Source organism: Pelodiscus sinensis, chromosome 3 (genome assembly GCF_049634645.1).
Source record: "Pelodiscus sinensis isolate JC-2024 chromosome 3, ASM4963464v1, whole genome shotgun sequence".
Classification (NCBI taxonomy): domain Eukaryota; kingdom Metazoa; phylum Chordata; order Testudines; family Trionychidae; genus Pelodiscus; species Pelodiscus sinensis.
The window spans coordinates 12,145,034-12,163,199 of NC_134713.1; the positions used below are offsets into that span (position 1 = coordinate 12,145,034).

The window sequence follows — 18,166 nt, forward strand, 5'->3', positions numbered from 1 at the left end:
TTTATTAAAATGTATTATTTACATCATGGAAGTATCTAGGAACCCCAATCATGGACCCAGCATCAAAGCACTGTATAAACAAGTACCAAAAAGGACCGTCCCTGCCTCAGATTACTCATAATCCACAAGTCACAGAGGACATAAGAGAAGGACAAAACAGACAAACAGGATACGAGATAGGGTAGGATGATGGGGCAACAGTAAAACTAACACATTTTAGAAGAAAAATAGAAAACATGCCATTTTAGTATTGAATAACGATTTGTAAAAGAGTAATCTATGGCCTATCAAGCCAACAATAACAATTCGGGGGGACCAGTTGTAGGTTTTTGGGGTGCAACTTGCTTAGCACAGCCAAAAGAGAAAACTGACATATAGCTACATCTAGACGTAACAAAGTCCAGCTAAAAGTAAGCCAGACCAATATATTTCTTACGGACAAAGACGACCTTATTCTCCTGCTCAAAATAAAATATCTGTAGTTCTTTAGATTTCAAAGCAATAGATGATTATCAGTCCTTAACCTTCAGTAGCCACATATGTACTGTTTACATGCATGTGTACAAACTGTGTGTGTGTGTGTGTGTGTGTGTGTGTGAATAAAATACACACACACTTACCTCTTCAGCTTCTCCTTGCATATGCAGTCAATACTCTTCCTGTTTGGGCAAATACACCATGACAGCTTTTTCTATATGAAATCGTCCTCCTATCAGCAATAATCATTTGTGCCCTTCTATGATATCTTTGAAAAAGGATTAATTAAAAGTGCACACACCATTTCACTAGAGAATGGAATCATGAATGTTCATAATGAGCATTATTACAATATTTACCATATTATTCCCTATCCAATATCTAATACAGCCAAGCCTCTTATTTGTTTTTACGATTGATGCTGCACATTGAACAGACATCTCCATTCAGCTGTACTCAGTGATGCCACAATCTTTCTCCCGAGACACACAAATAATTTGGGAACCAGCAAAGTAAATAAATATAGCTTAGATCACTGCTGTTGACAAAATGTATCAAGTCTGGTTATTCACTGCTAAAGCAAAAGAGATTGTTTAATGTCGCTAATCTTTTAATTCTTTAATTAAAACTAGGGGACTGTGCCCCTGCTCGCTACACTCACCAACCCCTCTCTCTGAGGGTAGGTGTGTGGCCAGGGCGAGGGTGCAGGAATGAGCTGGGGGCAGGGTGTCTAGCCAGGGAGGAGGGTGCAAGAGCAAGCTGGGGGTGTGGGGTCTTGGTGGAAGGGGTGAGTAAGAGGGTTAGGGGTGCAAGGTCTCGGCAGTATGGTGAGTGAGGAGGTTAGGAGTGTGGGGTCTCGGCCAAGGGTGTGTGTGAGGCAGCTGGAGGTGCGGGGAGGGGCGAGTGTGGGTGGCTCCCAGCCCTCCCCATGAAGGGGGAAGGCCTCACAGCTCCCAGTCCCCTTCCCACAATGAGGAGGGAGGGCGCGCAGCTCCTGGCCTGCCAGAGTACCAGGGAGGGAGGGAGGCAGGGCAGCTGAGGGCGGGGCTGTGGGACATAGAGTGATGTAATGATGTCACTCTGTTGCCCCACAGGAAATTCTTTTTAATACACACACACACACACACACACACACACACACACACACACACACACACACACACACACACACACACACAGAGAGAGAGAGAGAGAGAGAGAGAGAGAGAGAGAGAGAGAGAGAGCGCAATAGGCAGGTTCAGAAAATATGTTCTCTCTTTTCCTGACAGCTAGCTTGAAAGGGGAGAGGCTTCAGGTGTGTTTATGTAAATAGTTTACTTCTGCCCTGCTTACATATTCAGTAGACAGAGCAGTGTCAAAGTGATCAATTTTGGCTGGTGTTGGGTACAGATCACTTTAGCACTGAATGCAGTGGTAGTGATAGAGGGTTACCCATGTTACACTTCTTGTGTAGGAAGACAGGGCAGCAGGACTGTGCTTAGCCTGTCTCAAATGAAGGGGCCACCCTCAATTGAAAGAACCGGGCGCGTGAATGTCTGAGCCATGGGAAAGTAAGAGAGGTGGGGACAGGTGTCCTAGCCAGAAGGCTGCAAAGCCTACCCAAGAGTTCTCCCTGGATTGGTTTAATCTGCCCCTCTCACTCCACTGGTCAAAGAAAGAGCTAAATAGGTTTAATGAGGAGCTCCTTTGTCATGCTAAATGCTCAATCCCAGATGAACTCCCTTGTGGTAGTAAAGGTTGGACCTCCTTGGTCCTGCACCCTCTGGACCTGACCAGTCCCGGATGAGTAGGGATGTAACATTTCGATTATTTGTCTAATCGAACAGTCGATGCAAATTGCATCAAATATTCATTAGTCGATCAGAGCATGTCTCCCTTTGAAGCATAGCAACAACCCCAGGGCTGTTGCTACACTTCAAAGGCGAAAGTGCTGCAGGGAGCACAGGGCCAGTGGGGGACTCAAGCAGTCTCCCGCTGGCCCTGTGCACCTCATGGCATGGAGCCCGGGGTCAGCTGGGGACTCCACGCAGCACTGCCGCTTTGAAATGCCGTGTGCAGTCTGGGGCCAGCTAGGAATGCCGCTTTGAAGGATCTCCTCCTCTCCACCTCTCCTCCCGTTGCTGCATCTTCCTGAGAGAGGCAGCAAGAGGGGGGAAGCGACTAGTCGACTATCCTGCCAATTATCCGATTAGCATTTGCTTATCAGATAGTCGACTAATTGACCTGTCATTCACATCCCTACAGATGAGGGATTTTGCCAGACCAGGGATGGTCATATCAGGTCCCCCTGCTACTGTCCCCCCTCCAGCCCTGAACTGGCTGCCTGTTCCTGGCTGTCCCCCCACCACCAGTGCTATTGCCCTGCCAGTCCCTCCCACTTCCTGCAAAGCCAGGCATCCCAGATCCCTGTGCACGGGGCTCCTGGCTGCACCTGACACCCTGCTACAGTGCCCCGGGCTCCTGGACACACTGGGCAGCCCCACTGCAGCACACTGGGCTCCTCGATGCACCGGGCAGCCCCACTATGGTGAGCTGGGCTCTTGGATGTGCCAGGCAGTCCCTCTGCGGTGAGCCAGGCTCTTGCATATGCTAGGCTCCTGGCCCCACCAGGCAGCCCCACTAGGTTGTCCCTAGCAGCCCAGCTGTGGCACTCCAGACAGCCCGGCTGCGGGGATCCCAGCACCCAATCTTCCACTGGGACTCTCTGGTCCTGGAACATCTGTGGCCCTGCCGGACCACGGAGTCCCAGTTAACAGAGCTTCCACCTGTACTTTGTTTCTGCCCAGCTGCAAAGAGCTAAGCAATCGCAGAGCTGAAATCATTTGAGTGTTTCTGCTCAGCCTGCAAAGAACTGAAAATTACTACGAGACTGATGTGCAGCCGTCACAGCAGAGAGGCAGGTAGGAGCAGAAGGTGGCCGACACTCGGTTGATGAACGAAAGGCTGGAGAAGGGGCTATGAGTGGTCAAGCGGGCGGTGGTGGTGAAGCATGACAGGCAGCCAGCAGAGCGGCTGATGGAGAGGTGCAACAGTGGTGAGCGGGAAGCCAACAGGCCGCGGAGTGGCAAGAATTGTGAATAAGTGGCCAGCAGCAGAGTGGCGAGTGGCCAGCAAAGAGACTGGCATAGAGCGACAGTGACTGAGTGCTAGAGCAATGGATCGAGTGCCTCTTTACTGGCCCATTATGAACAGCTGGCGATTCCCTCTAGGACAGGAGCAGGGGGAGAGACTTTGAGTGCTTCCCCACCCCCAGGCCAATGCGGGGGAGGGGAAATGCAATAAGTCTCTTCTTCCCACCAGGGGTATGCAGCGCCTGGAAGGAACCGCCCCTTCCACTCGCGGCTCCGCCCTTTCCGTCCAAGGCCACACCTTTTCTGGGGGCGGAGCTGGTCCACAACCACTACCTAAAATGGTGAGGTGGCCCCTCCTGCAAAAATTATGGCCCACCCCTGCTTTACTCCTTGGCCATCCAGGGAAAGTCAATGCTGGGAAGGGAAAACATGCAGCGCCTAAAAGAGCTACATCAAGTGCCTCGCAGTCTTCCCTCCTGTGCTAGAAGCAGCACCCCAACGTGCACTGCCACATCACTGGCTAAGAGTCTGGCTTACCACAGGAACTGAAATAATGGGGCATATCCCAAAGCGCTAATAGCGCCATGATGCTTCCGGGGCTCCTGAGAAGCATGCACAACGTTCAGGGCTTTCAGTTGCTTTCCATTTATACAATCTTCCCCAGACAAGGAAAACAGCTGATAATTTGGAGGTTGAGCATCTGTGTTGATTTTGTACCTCTTTACAAACATAATCAGCTGGCAACCAGGATTTTATACCAAAAACCAGAGCCCAGATTACCTAGCCTACAAACATAAGTAAAATATTTATCTTTACAACTCTCTTATAAGTCTCAGAGGGGTAGCCATGTTAGTCTGTAACTAAAAAAACTTAAAAAAAACAACAATGGTTGTGTAGCACTTAGAACATAAGAACGGCCGTACTGGGTCAGACCAAAGATCCTTCCGCCCAGTATCCTGTCTGCTGACAGTGGCCAGCACCAGGTGCCCCAGAGAGCGTGGACCGAAGACAATGATCAAGCGATTTGTCTCCTGCCATCTCTCTCCAGCCTCTGACAAACAGAGGCCAAGGACACCATTTTATCCCCTGGCTAATAGCCTTTTATGGACCTAACCTCCATGAAATTATCTAGCTTCTCTTTAAACTCTATTAGAGACTTTGGTTAGTCTCTAAGGGTATGTCTACACTACCACCCTAGTTCGAACTAGGGTGGTAATGTAGGCAACCGGAGTTGCAAATGAAGCCCGGGATTTGAATTTCCTGGGCTTCATTTGCATATTGCCGGGCGCCGCCATTTTTAAATGTCCGCTAGTGTGGACTCTGTGCCCCGCGGCTACACGCGGCATGGACTAGGTAGTTTGGATTAGGCTTCCTATTCCGAGTAACGGTTCCACGAGGAGTAACGGTAGTTAGGAATAGGAAGCCTAATCAGAACTACCTAGTCCGTGCCGCGTGTAACCGCGGGGCACGGAGTCCGTACTAGCGGACATTTAAAAATGGCGGTGCCCGGCAATATGCAAATGAAGCCCGGGAAATTCAAATCCCGGGCTTCATTTGCAACTCCGGTTGCCTACATTACCACCCTAGTTCGAACTAGGATGGTAGTGTAGACATACCCTAAGGTGTTATTGGACCATGGCTGTTTTTTAAGTTTTCTTAGTTTATGTTGAAATCTAGCATCTTACTTGTATGTTCAAATGTAATCTCCATATCCTCTCTCTCCGAAGCCAAAGCGATCCTGCTTTTAAAACATGAACTAATATACACATCGACTGCTTTCCAAGTCAGAAGAAAGAGACTCTCCCCTCACATACACCTTTGTTATGTATTCTACTTAATCAAGTAGTACACAGGAACAGTTAACAAGCATTTCACATTTCTTCAACTTGAGCTACTGCACTTGGGTTCAATTCACAGATGATTTCCATGTAGTAATTATATTTCTGCCTGATTTCTTAAACTTCTGCCAAGTCGAAGCAGCTATCAGACATAAAAGCACTCTAGAGAGCAATTATAAATTACAGTGTTGCCAGTTATCATTTTATTGCAGTTCTTATGTTATTTGGTATTTTTCTTAAAATGCCACCCCCTGGAATCATGAGATTATGTGACCATCTCAGATATGCTTGCAAAAACACAATCCCCATGACTGTGGAGAAAAATCTGAAAACATGAACTCTAAAGGCTCAAGAACCAGAAGATAAATAATAGACTCAAAATATATTATTAAATAATAATCTCATGCTTTTTAAGATCACCTCATGATTTTTTCTGATGTCTGAGGCTGGCAATATGAAAAAAAGCAGTTAATACTGTGCCCTTCTAAAATGCCTTTCATTGTCTGTCTTTAAAAAAAATTAAGCTTCCCAATATTTTAGTGAGTTAGCCAGTTTCACCATGGGAGAAAGTGTGGTAGAGAGAAATTAAGTGACTTGCTCAAGACTGCCGAAGAGACCATTCTCAGGGGACAACCACTACTGCCATTGTGAATGTGAACGTCACAAATCTAGAAGCAGTGACTACACTTTCCAAAGGGAGAGCATCAAGGAAAGAGCAGAACTATGACCAGAACCCCTCCAAATGTACATTCAACAGTGAAGCTGGGGTAGGAATATACCTACTGCACCTTGTCTAAATGCAGATAGCACATCTGGCTCCAATGTACATTAGCTCAAAGTCCCGATAGCCAGTAAGAATAGTTCTCCCACTGCTGCATGGCTCTTTTGTGCTTCATCGAAGTGCACGCTATTGGTTAAAGCAAAACATTGCCTATTCTGCATATACACCACAACTTTCTCTTAACAGTGAGATACCTTCCATATGCCACACTGTACCATATCTGCAGTGCATTCAGTTACCTCACAATCCTTTTTCAATAATATTTAGTATTTGCATTGTGTGGAGCCTAGACACTTCAATCAGGGCTCGGACCCCAAAATGCTAGGTGCTATACGAAAATGAAGTGTAGAGATTCTCAGCCCTGAAGAGGATGCAGTCTAAGAATCTCCTATTTGTAACTTAAAAGTCTCCCTCATTTTTATACTACTCTCTCTCTCTCCCTTATTCACTGATGTCTGAGTATCCCTTCTCGAAATAAATACAATTTTCATTAATAAACATATTTTCTTGCTTTACAATAAAATTACAACCTCGAGGTATTAAAATAAAGTAGAATTCTCATTATACAACTGAGCTACGTAACTTCCTGAGTGGAAATTAGTCTGACGTTTCCATGTCTATTATTTGCATTTACCTATTTTATCTGTCTCTGAATCCATCTGGGGTGTTTCTCCTTGATATTTAAGAACCATTAACATTTGCATTAACCTAACGTCCTCTCTGAACAGCCATATTTATTATTCAAAGGCCCAATTCATGCAAGATAAAGTGGACATGTGATTTAACCCTGTGGTTGAACAGCTTAGTCTATTCACCATGACTCTCTGGGGCCTCATTTCAACTCTATAACTGTGGTTTCAATGAAATGAGAAGAGCTCAGTTGACACCACCCAACGTCCATTGCATGTAACTGGAGTCTTATGGCTAAAAGTCTCCTTGCTGCTGTGGAAGACTGACTCCTAAATGACTTATGGCCCATACTGCAAAACCTAATGAACTACCACATACGTATGTTCCCATTATTATTGAGATAATGTGCCTTTCAGACACTGAAAGAGATAGTTCCCTGAAGTCCAGGGGTCAGGTAAACAGTACAGAAGCAGGCAATCTTACAGAGCAATATCTTGAACCACAGGAAAATAGAAATTCAGTTTCCTTCTTTGCAGGTCAACTTTGAGGCATTAATGGCATTGGAAAAAGAGTGTTGTGACTGTATTGCTCTCCCTCCCCTCGAATTCCCATGCTCATCTGCCCCAAAAGTCCACTATTTCTGTGGTAAAAAAATCAATGTCAAGTCCTATCTATTTGTTGAGTTTTATCCTAATGCCCATCACTGTAGTGTCTTAGAACCTTCTTTGTACAAATCAAAAGCAATAGTGAGGTCCCTCACAGAACTCAGAAACCAGTCTGCCCTGGTTTTGCTGGGAGTTTCCTTGGAGAACCAAAGAGCAGAAGCAATAGCTGTCACCAACCTTGTTAGGATCAGGAATGTTAATTTTTTTAACAGTCTTTTCTCCCTACTCTTTATTTAGATGTTTAACTTAAAGAACTTATTAACAAAGGCAAACAAAACCCCCTGCATCTGAACAGCATGATTCATAATCCCTTTTCTCAATCGCTGAATTGTGGATCCATACGCCTATTCCGTCAACATCTCTGTTACGTTTGCTCTCTTTCACTCCACATTCCTCAGCCTGCCTTCCTGCATGACACTACCCATGCGGAGTATAATCCAACTGTTACTGAAGTCAGTAGGAGTCTTTTAATTGACTTTCATGGAAGCTGCATTGGGCTCTGTCATTACTGTAGTACAAATATGCTCTAAAATTGCACCATCTTTTTACTGCATACTCTGTATTCAGCATAACACTTGGAAAGATGTCAAAAGGCATTCTTCGCTCTGTTGTCAGTTCCTGTGACTATTTCTTAAAATTCCACACCTCAGCACTATGATGTTTTTAGATGAACAAGCATAAGCACAATCAAACAATTCCATATACATTGCACCACTTCAAGTACAGGAATCACGCCAGTGCTGGCATGAATATTGTCAAGCATTCCTGAAATACACACCAGCAACTAGACTTTTTGAATCTGTTTACAAATGGTATTAAAGCTATTGTGTTTAAAAAAAGAGAGAGAGAGAGAGATAGCCTCTTAAACTAAACAGCTTCCTCCTATTAACACATGAGAACTTGTGAAAAGTGCACATAGTTCCACTTGACCATGCATTAACAGAGCAATACAGTGTTAAATAAAGAGCACACAGTCTGCTAGAAAATGACTAACAACAAAATTCTCAATCCTTACTTACACTGAACCGTTACTCACGCAAATATGTCCCATTTATTTTCATGGGACTATTCACATGGGTACTTAGAGGAATGAGTTCTGATTCCTGTCCTAAATTAGCACAAACCCTGCTTTTATCCTCCTCTCGGATAGTGCACCCTGTTCAGTTGTTTGTATCTATGTTCTCTAAATAAGATGCATCTGCATGCTTTTTACCGCTGAGATCTTTGAGATGATTTTTAAAGATACATTTACAATTCCTTTTTCAAAACTTAATTTGTCGGGATTCTCTTTTGGTAATATAAGAATAAATGAAAAAGATAATTGGTTTCATCAGGGAGCAATTACCCATGAGTATTTGACAACTGCTGCAGAAAACCGAGGATGACAAGTGTAGCATATTAAGCTTCAGAATGAATCAAGCACTGGTTTCAATTCATTCATATTATACCTAAGTTGCCCAGCTTTTTACATACAGCTACATTGCAGATGCACCAAAAAATGCTTGCTCCACTTTAACCCCTTAATAAAATGTAATACTTGATTTAATTGTAAAAAGAAGGAATCATGAAGACCACAGTAATTGCTGTTATTCAATTGTGGGGGGAGGGAGGGAAACGAGCCATAAAGCTAAGACACAAACAAATGTATTGTTTCCCTTCCTAAAGCATCAAGCAGAAACTGGTATTTATGACAGCTCAGAGCTAGGAAAGTGACACTGGATTAAAAATACCTTTGAGAAATTAAAAAAGAAGTCATTTTTTTAATCAAGGTGAAACATTCACAGACTTCAGTTATGCAACACATTTCCTCTATCACTAAATGGTCAACAGAAGGCTGTTCTGTCAGCATATCAAAACCTAATGAAAAGCAATCATCAGTCTCTCTCACTTGCTATAATTAAGATATCCATGCACGGCATGTGCTTTTACTAGAATTCTATCAGCCTGCTTCTTTGAAACTGCTCTCCCCCAACTCTTACTGCGCTCAAGGCTTTTACAAGAAGCGGCTGTAACAAATGGATTGCAGGTGCATACCTTAACTTCTTGATTGGTAAAAACCTCCACATCCACCACACAGGCAACCAGAGTGGAGACATCACAGTCCATGCTACGGGCTGGCATCCCCCCCTCTTGTACACAAAGAGTTAGGCAACCTCAGAGTTATGAATGATTCGAAAGCCTCCGATTGAGTACGGCTAGTGAACAGTCCAAAATTCTGCTTTTCAGGGCTGTCGACAGCCGTAAGCCTCTGAAACACTCTTTGCACCGAACTGAGTCACTCCTCGCTTCTGCCTAGTGCACCCACCAGCCGAGCAGGCACAGCCTAGTAACAGCGCTATTCCATCTCTCCTGGCAATGACATCACCGCAAAGACTGACATAAGCTACATCTATTTTTTTCAACCCTTTTATCTCCGGGCAGCGCAGTGGATCAAATTGAACATGATTATGTGCTAAGTCTGAACTCGGACTGAATCAATTCAGGCAGAATTCACTGGCAACTGAGTCATAGCTGTTGTTTCATCTGAGTGCTTATGCCAGAAAAAAAAATCTCCTCACACTGAAAGCTCCAATCTGTGTGTAAATTAATTCAGCATTTAAAGCAGCCAAACTTTAGAACCGAAGAGTTTATTTACTCTCCTTTAAAAATAAAAAAGGATCAGGGGAAATGAAGATGCTGAGGTTTTTGTTTGTTACTGTACTGCATGTGCTAATGTTCTGTGGTAGAATTTTTCTAACAGCTGTATGTTTGTATTGGAAAAGCTACAGAACACAACCCCTCTGAACAGAAGATGGTCCAGCTGCCTTGCTGATTTGACCACTGCAAGACTGGATCCTGTAACTGTACACACAGGTAGCAATAACTAAAACCAGACAGTTGTAAGGGCTAGCAGCATGTGAATAAGAATTTGGCACACTTCCCAAAAAAGAATTGAAGGAAACAGTCTCTTCGAATAGGATTCTTCATTGGCCCACCATTACCTTACCCATCGTTAGAGCTATTCCTTAATAAGCACATGGCAACAGAGCTTCCTTTGGTGTCAGTTTAATCTAGGGGTGCGCAATAAGCAGCTCATGGGTCAGATTCAGTTCGCTAGGGTTAGCCCTTGGTGGGCCACCCAATGCTTTATTTACCTGTACGTTGACAGGTACGGCCACTCACAGCTCTTGTTGGCAGCAGTTCACCTTTCCCAGCCACTGCAGGAAGCAGCACGGGTTGGGCTACCCCTTCCCACAACTCCCATTGTGTACGCAGAATGAGCAGCGGACTGTTTGTCCCTTTTGAGACCTGCCTCCATTGTGAGCATGGTTGTGGCTGGGCAGGGCCTTCTGGACCCAGAGCTGTTCTTTAACGCTCAGCATACACCCCATCGCACCCCTGCAAAATATGTAGCACAACGGGGCCCATGAGCAGAGCTCCTAGATGACACAGTAACACAAATGAACAAATGGACTTCATCACCTTGTTGATCTCCCACTAAAATATAAATGATAACTAACCCCACCGTTTGCGGCAATATTTCAAGTTCATTTTTTGTTCCTAAAGTTTTCGAATTAAACGTGGTGGATAACGGTTTGGATCTGTGTTGATCCACTTCTTGTATGCACACTTATTTAAATAATCCCCGCTTCATTAAAATAAACATGGCCGCCACACTGTACTGACGATCAGCTGATCCGGCACAGCACGGCAGTCTAGACACAGATCTGTCGGCTGGGGAAGCCTTTGCCCACTGAGGTTTCTTCACACAGCAACCCTGTGGAACTCCTTGCTAGAGGATGTTGTGAAGACCAGGACTTTAACAGGTTTCAAAAAAGAACTAGATGAATTCATGGAGGTTCGATCCATCGATGGCTATTAGCCAGGATGGGTAGGAATAGTGTTCCTAGCCTGTCAGAGGCTGGACATGGATGACAAGAGAGGGATCACTTGATGAATCCCTGTTTTATTCACTCCTTCTGCGGCATCGGGCATTGGCCACTGTTGGAAGATGGACCTTTGGTCTGACCCAGTATGGCTGGCATCTTTGGTTGATCCCAAGAGGCGGTTGGCATTTTGATAGCAAATGGGAAATGATAGGCAGAATAGGGCTATGCCATAAAGGGCTTTGTAAGTGAACACAACTACATTATGCTTGATGTGGTAGAAAAAAAAGAGCAAGGGGAGAGAGGCAAAGAGAGTGGTGACACAGTAAAAGCAACAAGCTACTAATAAGATCTTTTACAGCAGTATTTTGAATGGATATAAGCAGGACGAGATTGGATTTGTCACGGCTGGAGAAAAAGGATGTTGCTGTAATTAAGATAGGATAGGATGACAGCCTGGATAAGAGCTATAGATGTGTAGGTGAACACACAATTTAGCATGGGTGCGAGGATCTAGAGAGAGGACCAAGTTGAAGATGATGACCAGGTTATGGACCTACATGACAGAAAGGACAGTGTGTATTTACCACAATGATCAAGAAATATTAGGAGGCAAGATCTTATGGAAATGAGCCCCACAGATTATATGTTGTGTAATAAATTATTTCCTCTTTAAAGTTTTCAATTTGTTCACTTTAAAGTCCACAAACTGTTCCCTTCTCCTCCTATTATGAAAATCAGTCCATAGGAACACCAACTGACCTTTTGTTATTAATTTTTGTACTTCCATCATGCCCCTATTATACATTTTGTCTCTAAACTGAACAATCCCAATATTTCACTGCTTTCTCATAAAGGCATTTTTCAGTGCCTCTAATTATTTAGTTTCCTGTTTCTTTTTACCTATTCCTAGCACAATCATATTGTATGCTTTTGAATACCACTGCATATTGAAATGTTTTTACTGCGCTGTCTACAGCATCAATCAACTTTCTTTCTTCTTCTTTTTTTTTTTTTGCCAAATGGTTATATTCATATAAAACCCAACAGGGTTTATGGGTAATTCAACTTATTTCTTCCAATGTGCATCGCCTTCCATCTGTTAAAACTAATTTTCATCTTCCATTTATTTTCATATTCCATTTCCATCTTATATTTATCCAAGCTTTGTTAGATCTCTCTAAAATCCCATACAGTTTTGTGTAATCTTAAATTAACATAATTAATTCCTGATCATTACTGTGTTTAGTTCAGTTTGTATGAGAATAAAAAAAATACTTACCAGTGGCTTGACAATATTTAGACTTACGTCACCGAACTCTCACAACCAGCTATGGCCAGGTAACAGACATTATAAGATTTCAATCCCTACTCTCTTAATCCAGGAATGCTATTCAGAATGGGTGTAGTAACACAATGGGACAGAGGAATCTCTTAAATTGGCTTGCCCCAAGCCACTGAACTCTAGCCACTGAACCACCTTAGAGTGTGACATTAAACTTCATCTGGAAACTACAAAGACAGTCAATGAAATGAAGTCAATGGAGTCACACTCTTTCTACAGGTGGAATGAGTGCCTCAGTTATTTATCCTAATTCAGGGCTACTCAACACACGGCCGGCCCGTGGGCCGCATGCAGTTTGGGTTTACATGGAGCTCAACACGCAGCCCATGAGTGGGATCCTTTGAACATGGCCTCCACTGGAAACACACTCCACAACAGTGAGGCATCTCTCAGGCAGGGTGAGCATTAAAAGATGCAAGTGGATGGACTGGCTGGAACAGACGGGTACAGGGTGTCGGAGTTTCTAGCCCCAGGGAGGAGGTGCTGAAAGCGCAGGGACATTGTGGAAAGTGCTGGTTGCTTAGCCTTGTAGGCAGAGCCTGAGAGGTGCTGACTGGCTCACACTGGCCACTTTGGGGTCCAGCCCCCACAGCATAAAGCTTAATCTTTGTATTCATGCCCGTCAGTGTAAAAGAAGCTATTTGCATATATATTTGCATTCGCTTAAGTTGCGGCCCACGGCATGTGCTGTGAGCATCATTGTGGCCCCTGGGCTTCCAAAGTTGAGTAGCCCTGTCCTAGTTCCTTTGCAACATGTTTTGATTAATCACTTAAACTTTTTCATAAAAAGGTCTTGCTTTGCCCATCATAAAAATTGTGCACTGCTACAGATGAGTTCCATGTAGCTATTAGCCAGGGGAAAAAATGGTGTCCTTGGCCTCTGTTTGTCAGAGGCTGGAGAGGGATGGCAGGAGACAAATCGCTTGATCATTGTCTTCGGTCCACCCTCTCTGGGGCACCTGGTGCTGGCCACTGTTGGTAGACAGGCTACTGGGCTAGATGGACCTTTGGTCTGACCCAGTACGGCCGTTCTTATGTTCTTATGTTAATGTGCGGATGCTTCAGGCGCGGTAATTAAAAGAAAATGAGACCTCCCATCAAATGGTCTGGGTCCGGACATTGAGAAGATTTTTGTTATGTGTTTCCGTATGAAACCATCAAATGAACTTTAAAGCTTGCAGCACTGCTGAACAGCAAAGCTCTGGGAGTCCAATTTTCCTCTCCTCTACATCGGCATGACTATGATACCAATGGAGCCGTTCTTGATTTACACAGAGTGAGAGAAGAATCATGCTTCAGCCTTCAAATAGAATTGCTCAGACTACACGAAGCAATAGAAGTTCAGCTCTCTGGGGAAGAAACCATCTTTCAGGTCATGGTCCATGTTTGGGGCTCCTAAGTACTATGGCAATACAAATAATAAGCAATATATTAAAAAAAACCAACAACTACAGTTGCAAACACATTCTAAGTTGATAAACATAAGCAGGAGCTAGAGGACTTAAGATCCAAGATTGAAAAGTGTTTAGTGCCCTCAATTCTTATTGAAGTAAAAGGGCCAAATCCTAAGGTCCTCAAACAACTAGCCCATGATGTGGCCCCAGGTGAGGGCTGGGCAAGATGCGACCCAGGGGACATATCCAGCCCACCTAACACTTTGATCCGGCCGCGGATGGCATCTGGCCACTTTCTATTTACAGCCTGCTGCCTGTACCACTCAATTTACAGGCAGTGGCTCAGGCAACAGGATCCTATTTAAATAGCTTCTGGCTCATGGTCACAGCACTTCCCTGGCAGAGGCCGGAGCCATGAGCTCTTCAAACAGATGCGACAACCCCGCACGGCTGCCAGGCAACACAGTAGTGCTGGGGCCAGGAGCTGCAAATCCTTTGCTGTGTTTTTAATTCAAAGCCTCCAGACCCACACAACTCTGAGGAGAGACTAGTCTGCAACCCTGCCACTTCCATCTCAGGCCCATGACTGTGTACCAAAATTCATTAAGTGGCCCCCCTGCAAAAATTATTGCCTACCTATGCCTTATGGGAACAGAAGGCACTCAGCATCTCTGAGGAGGTATCTGTATCTTAGCCTCGCCAGTTCTCAGTACTAATATCCTGAGGATGAGGAACTAGTGGACATTATTAATGATGGTGGTGATACTATGATCATATCTACAAGCCTGGAGTCTTGGACCAGAACCCATTTGCCTGGGCGCAGCTGTCCATGTGAGTTCTGAAGAGAACCCCCCAAATAGACCATGGAGTCTTTCAGGCGTGTGGCAAAGCACACAAGTAAGGGTTTATTTTTCCCCCCCTCTACCACTTGCTCACTGCAAGAAACATGAGGGGGAAGCATCACATCATGCTCACCGGCTTTCTTGCACATAGGAATCGACATACATGAAGTGTGGCTTTCTCCCCAAAAAGTCCAATCATCATAAATACTAAAGGCTTAATCTAGATAAAGTAGACCGTAGATATAAAAAGGCAGAGTGTGTATTATAAGTATCTAAACACTGAACTGTGTGATAACTCAAGTACTTATGTACTGCTTATTGGTGGGCAATGGTGAATTTTGCTCTCATATTCATGGCTTTCCTTTTTGGAGCAATTCTTTCCCTGTTGTGGGCAAAGACATTTAATGGATTCTTCTTGGAAGCTGGCTGTATTATTTAGGATCAGGAAGTGGGCATAGTATCTCCTTGGCTTACATAATATATCTCTAAAGTTTCAGAGTGGTAGCCAAGTTAGTCTGTAACAGGAAAAACTTAAAAAACAACAAATAGTCTGCTAGCACTTTAAAGGCTAAAAAAACATGTAGATAGTATCTTGAGGTTTTGTGGGCACAGCCCACTTCTTCCAATGGCCAGACTGTTGGAAGTCCATAACCTGAAGAAGAGGGCCGTGTCCATGAAAACTCATGATACTATCTACATGTTTTGTTAGGGTATGTCTACACTGACACCCTAGTTCGAACTAGGGTGGCTAATGTAGGCATTCGAAGTTGCAAATGAAGCCCGGGATTTAAATATCCCAGGCTTCATTTGCATCTTGTCGGGCACTGCCATTTTTAAATCCCTGTTAGTGCGGACTCCGTGCCCGCGGCTACATGCGGCACGGAGTAGGTAGTTCGAATTAGGCTCTCCAATTCGAACTACCGTTACTCCTCATGGAGTAACGAGGTGTACCGGTAGTTCAAATTAGAGAGCCTAATTCGAACTACCTACTCTGTGCCGCGTGTAGCCGCGGGCACGGAGTCCGCACTAACGGGGATTTAAAAACGGCGGCACCCGGCAAGATGCAAATGAAGCCCGGGATATCTAAATCCCGGGCTTCATTTGCAACTTCGAATGCCTACATTAGCCACCCTAGTTCGAACTAGGGTGGCAGTGTAGACATACCCTTAATCTTTAAAGTACTACCAAACTATTTGTTGTTTTAAAATATATCTCTGAATCACTCTTCAGTTTTCCCCATACTAAAAAGTTGGGTCCACTATTAGCTAAAACAAAATCCCAGAGACCCTGCCCCACCTGTATTTCCCAGCACAATGGCTACTGAACCTATCACGCTAAATTAACCCTCTTTTTTAGGGTGCTACATGTGGATTCTAATGCTGTTGGGATGTGATCTTTTTCTTAAACCAAAATCTTTTGGATCCAAGCTAATAGTTAATTTTCCAGGAAGGTAGAGATGGTATCCCGCACCCTAGCCTCTGTTTGTCAGAGACTGGACATGGATGACAAGGGAGGGGTCACTTGATGATTCCCTGTTCTGTTCATTCACTCTAGGGCACCTGGCCTTGGCCACTGTTGGAAGACAGGATACTGGGCTAGATGGACCCTTGGTCTGACCCAGTATGGCCGCTCTTATGTTCTTATGCTAAAACCATATTGAATTAGGCTCTGGATGAAACCAGCTGTGTGGTTTTTGTCACTTTTGCTCTAGGTTCTAAAGCATCATCAGGTTTGCACAAATTTCCAGAGGTGAGATACTTTTATAGGAAGACCATCAATAAAAAAGACATCAAATAAAGCATCGCTGATTTTTTTCAGTGATGCTAACCAGATAAATGGCATGTCAGATCCAAATCTTCTCAGGCCAGAATATATTAACTTGAATTTCATGGTAAGCAAGCAGCAGCTGCGTATCCTGCACCTATAATACCATCAGTCTTTGCTGTCTGCGATTGACCCTCCATCCAAAGTTCCATTGAAATATTGCTTGACAAAAACACTGAAAAAAGCCCCTCTCTGCTCCAACTCCATTTTAAACATATAACCACAAGGCTTTTTGAGAGTCTCTGCTAGACATACATGGTAATTCTAATTATTAAGTTTTAAGATTTATAACAGGTTATGGAATTTGGACCACGAAAAAAACCATAGTCAATGCTAAAATGATCTTCCAAAATTGATAAGTTTTTGGTGGCAGGAACAATCAGAAAATACAGTTTAGCCAAGGTCAAAAAGCCAACTGGTACTTAAATAAGTGACCATGTCCCTAGGACAGCTGATTTTGCCATCTCATTTAGGAATACAATTAGTTTTCAGCTCTGAGGCAGAGCTGGACAATTATTTTTGCTAGCTATTTGTATTATAGAAGCATCTGGGGTCAGTGCCTCATTGCGTTAGGGACTGTAACTAGAGAACAAACCGTTTTATCCAAAATGACTTATACTGCAAGGCCCGGCTCCTGCAGAATGCATGCCCATTTAACTTTACACACAAGTAGTCCCACTGACTTCAGGACTTTGCACAAGTCATTTTGCCACCCTGTGCCTCGGCTTCCTCATCTGGACCACAGGGATGATACTACTTCCCAGCTGTACATATTAGCCTTCTAATCTACTGGCCTTTCTGTTTCTTTTCATTTTTACACAACTATTCAAAGGAAGAGAAACTGAAGCATAGTTATCAGCTCAACCTGTTAACCAAGTGTTACATACAAGTTGACTCCACAATACCAATAGCACATAAAACTGAGAGGCTGCCTAAGAAGTCAAGTGAAATCGGGGCCAGAGCATGGTTTTATGGGAAACTATGCTACACATGATATGTAGCACCTCAGGCAGAGGTTCTCAACCTCACAGGGTGAGTGAGTGGTTCACATATCCAGGGATGGGTAAAAAGGTGCTCGTAACAGCAATGGAGTTAGAAGGATTTTGTATGAAAGGAGGTGAAATGGGCTTCAGGAACTAGGGACAATGGGGGAAATAAGCCTTTTCAATTAACCTGGGAAGGCTGGAGAACTAGGAGTCTGCTACAAGCCAGCAGATGGGAAAGGCTCTGGGTGGATGGTGGGAGGGGTTGTTTAAATGCAATCTCCCAAAACACAGAGCACTGTGTGGAAACACATATGGTCTCCAAAGCTGGAGCCAGCCCTTTCCGAAACCATGAAAAAAAATTAAAAATTGTTTACGTTCTTAAAAACTGCAGTTGCTAAAATCCCTAGCTCTGGATGTCTAGAGCAGTGTTTCTCAACCAGTGGTAGG

General features: G+C 44.1%; 1 protein-coding gene across 2 annotated transcripts in view; it reads right to left on the reverse strand.

Annotated features, from left to right (window-relative positions):
* RCAN2 (regulator of calcineurin 2) overlaps positions 1-18,166 on the reverse strand; it is a 154,435-nt gene that overhangs the window by 52,392 nt on the left and 83,877 nt on the right. The window contains exon 1 of one of the 2 annotated variants that reach the window (XM_006120674.4): positions 9,497-9,817. The exons of the other annotated variant lie outside the window; for it this stretch is intronic. Within the exon in view, the coding sequence (XP_006120736.1) occupies positions 9,497-9,583 (87 nt within the window). The 5' untranslated portion in view covers positions 9,584-9,817. Of the gene's footprint in view, positions 1-9,496; positions 9,818-18,166 lie in introns of those variants that run through there. 2 annotated transcript variants of the gene reach the window in all.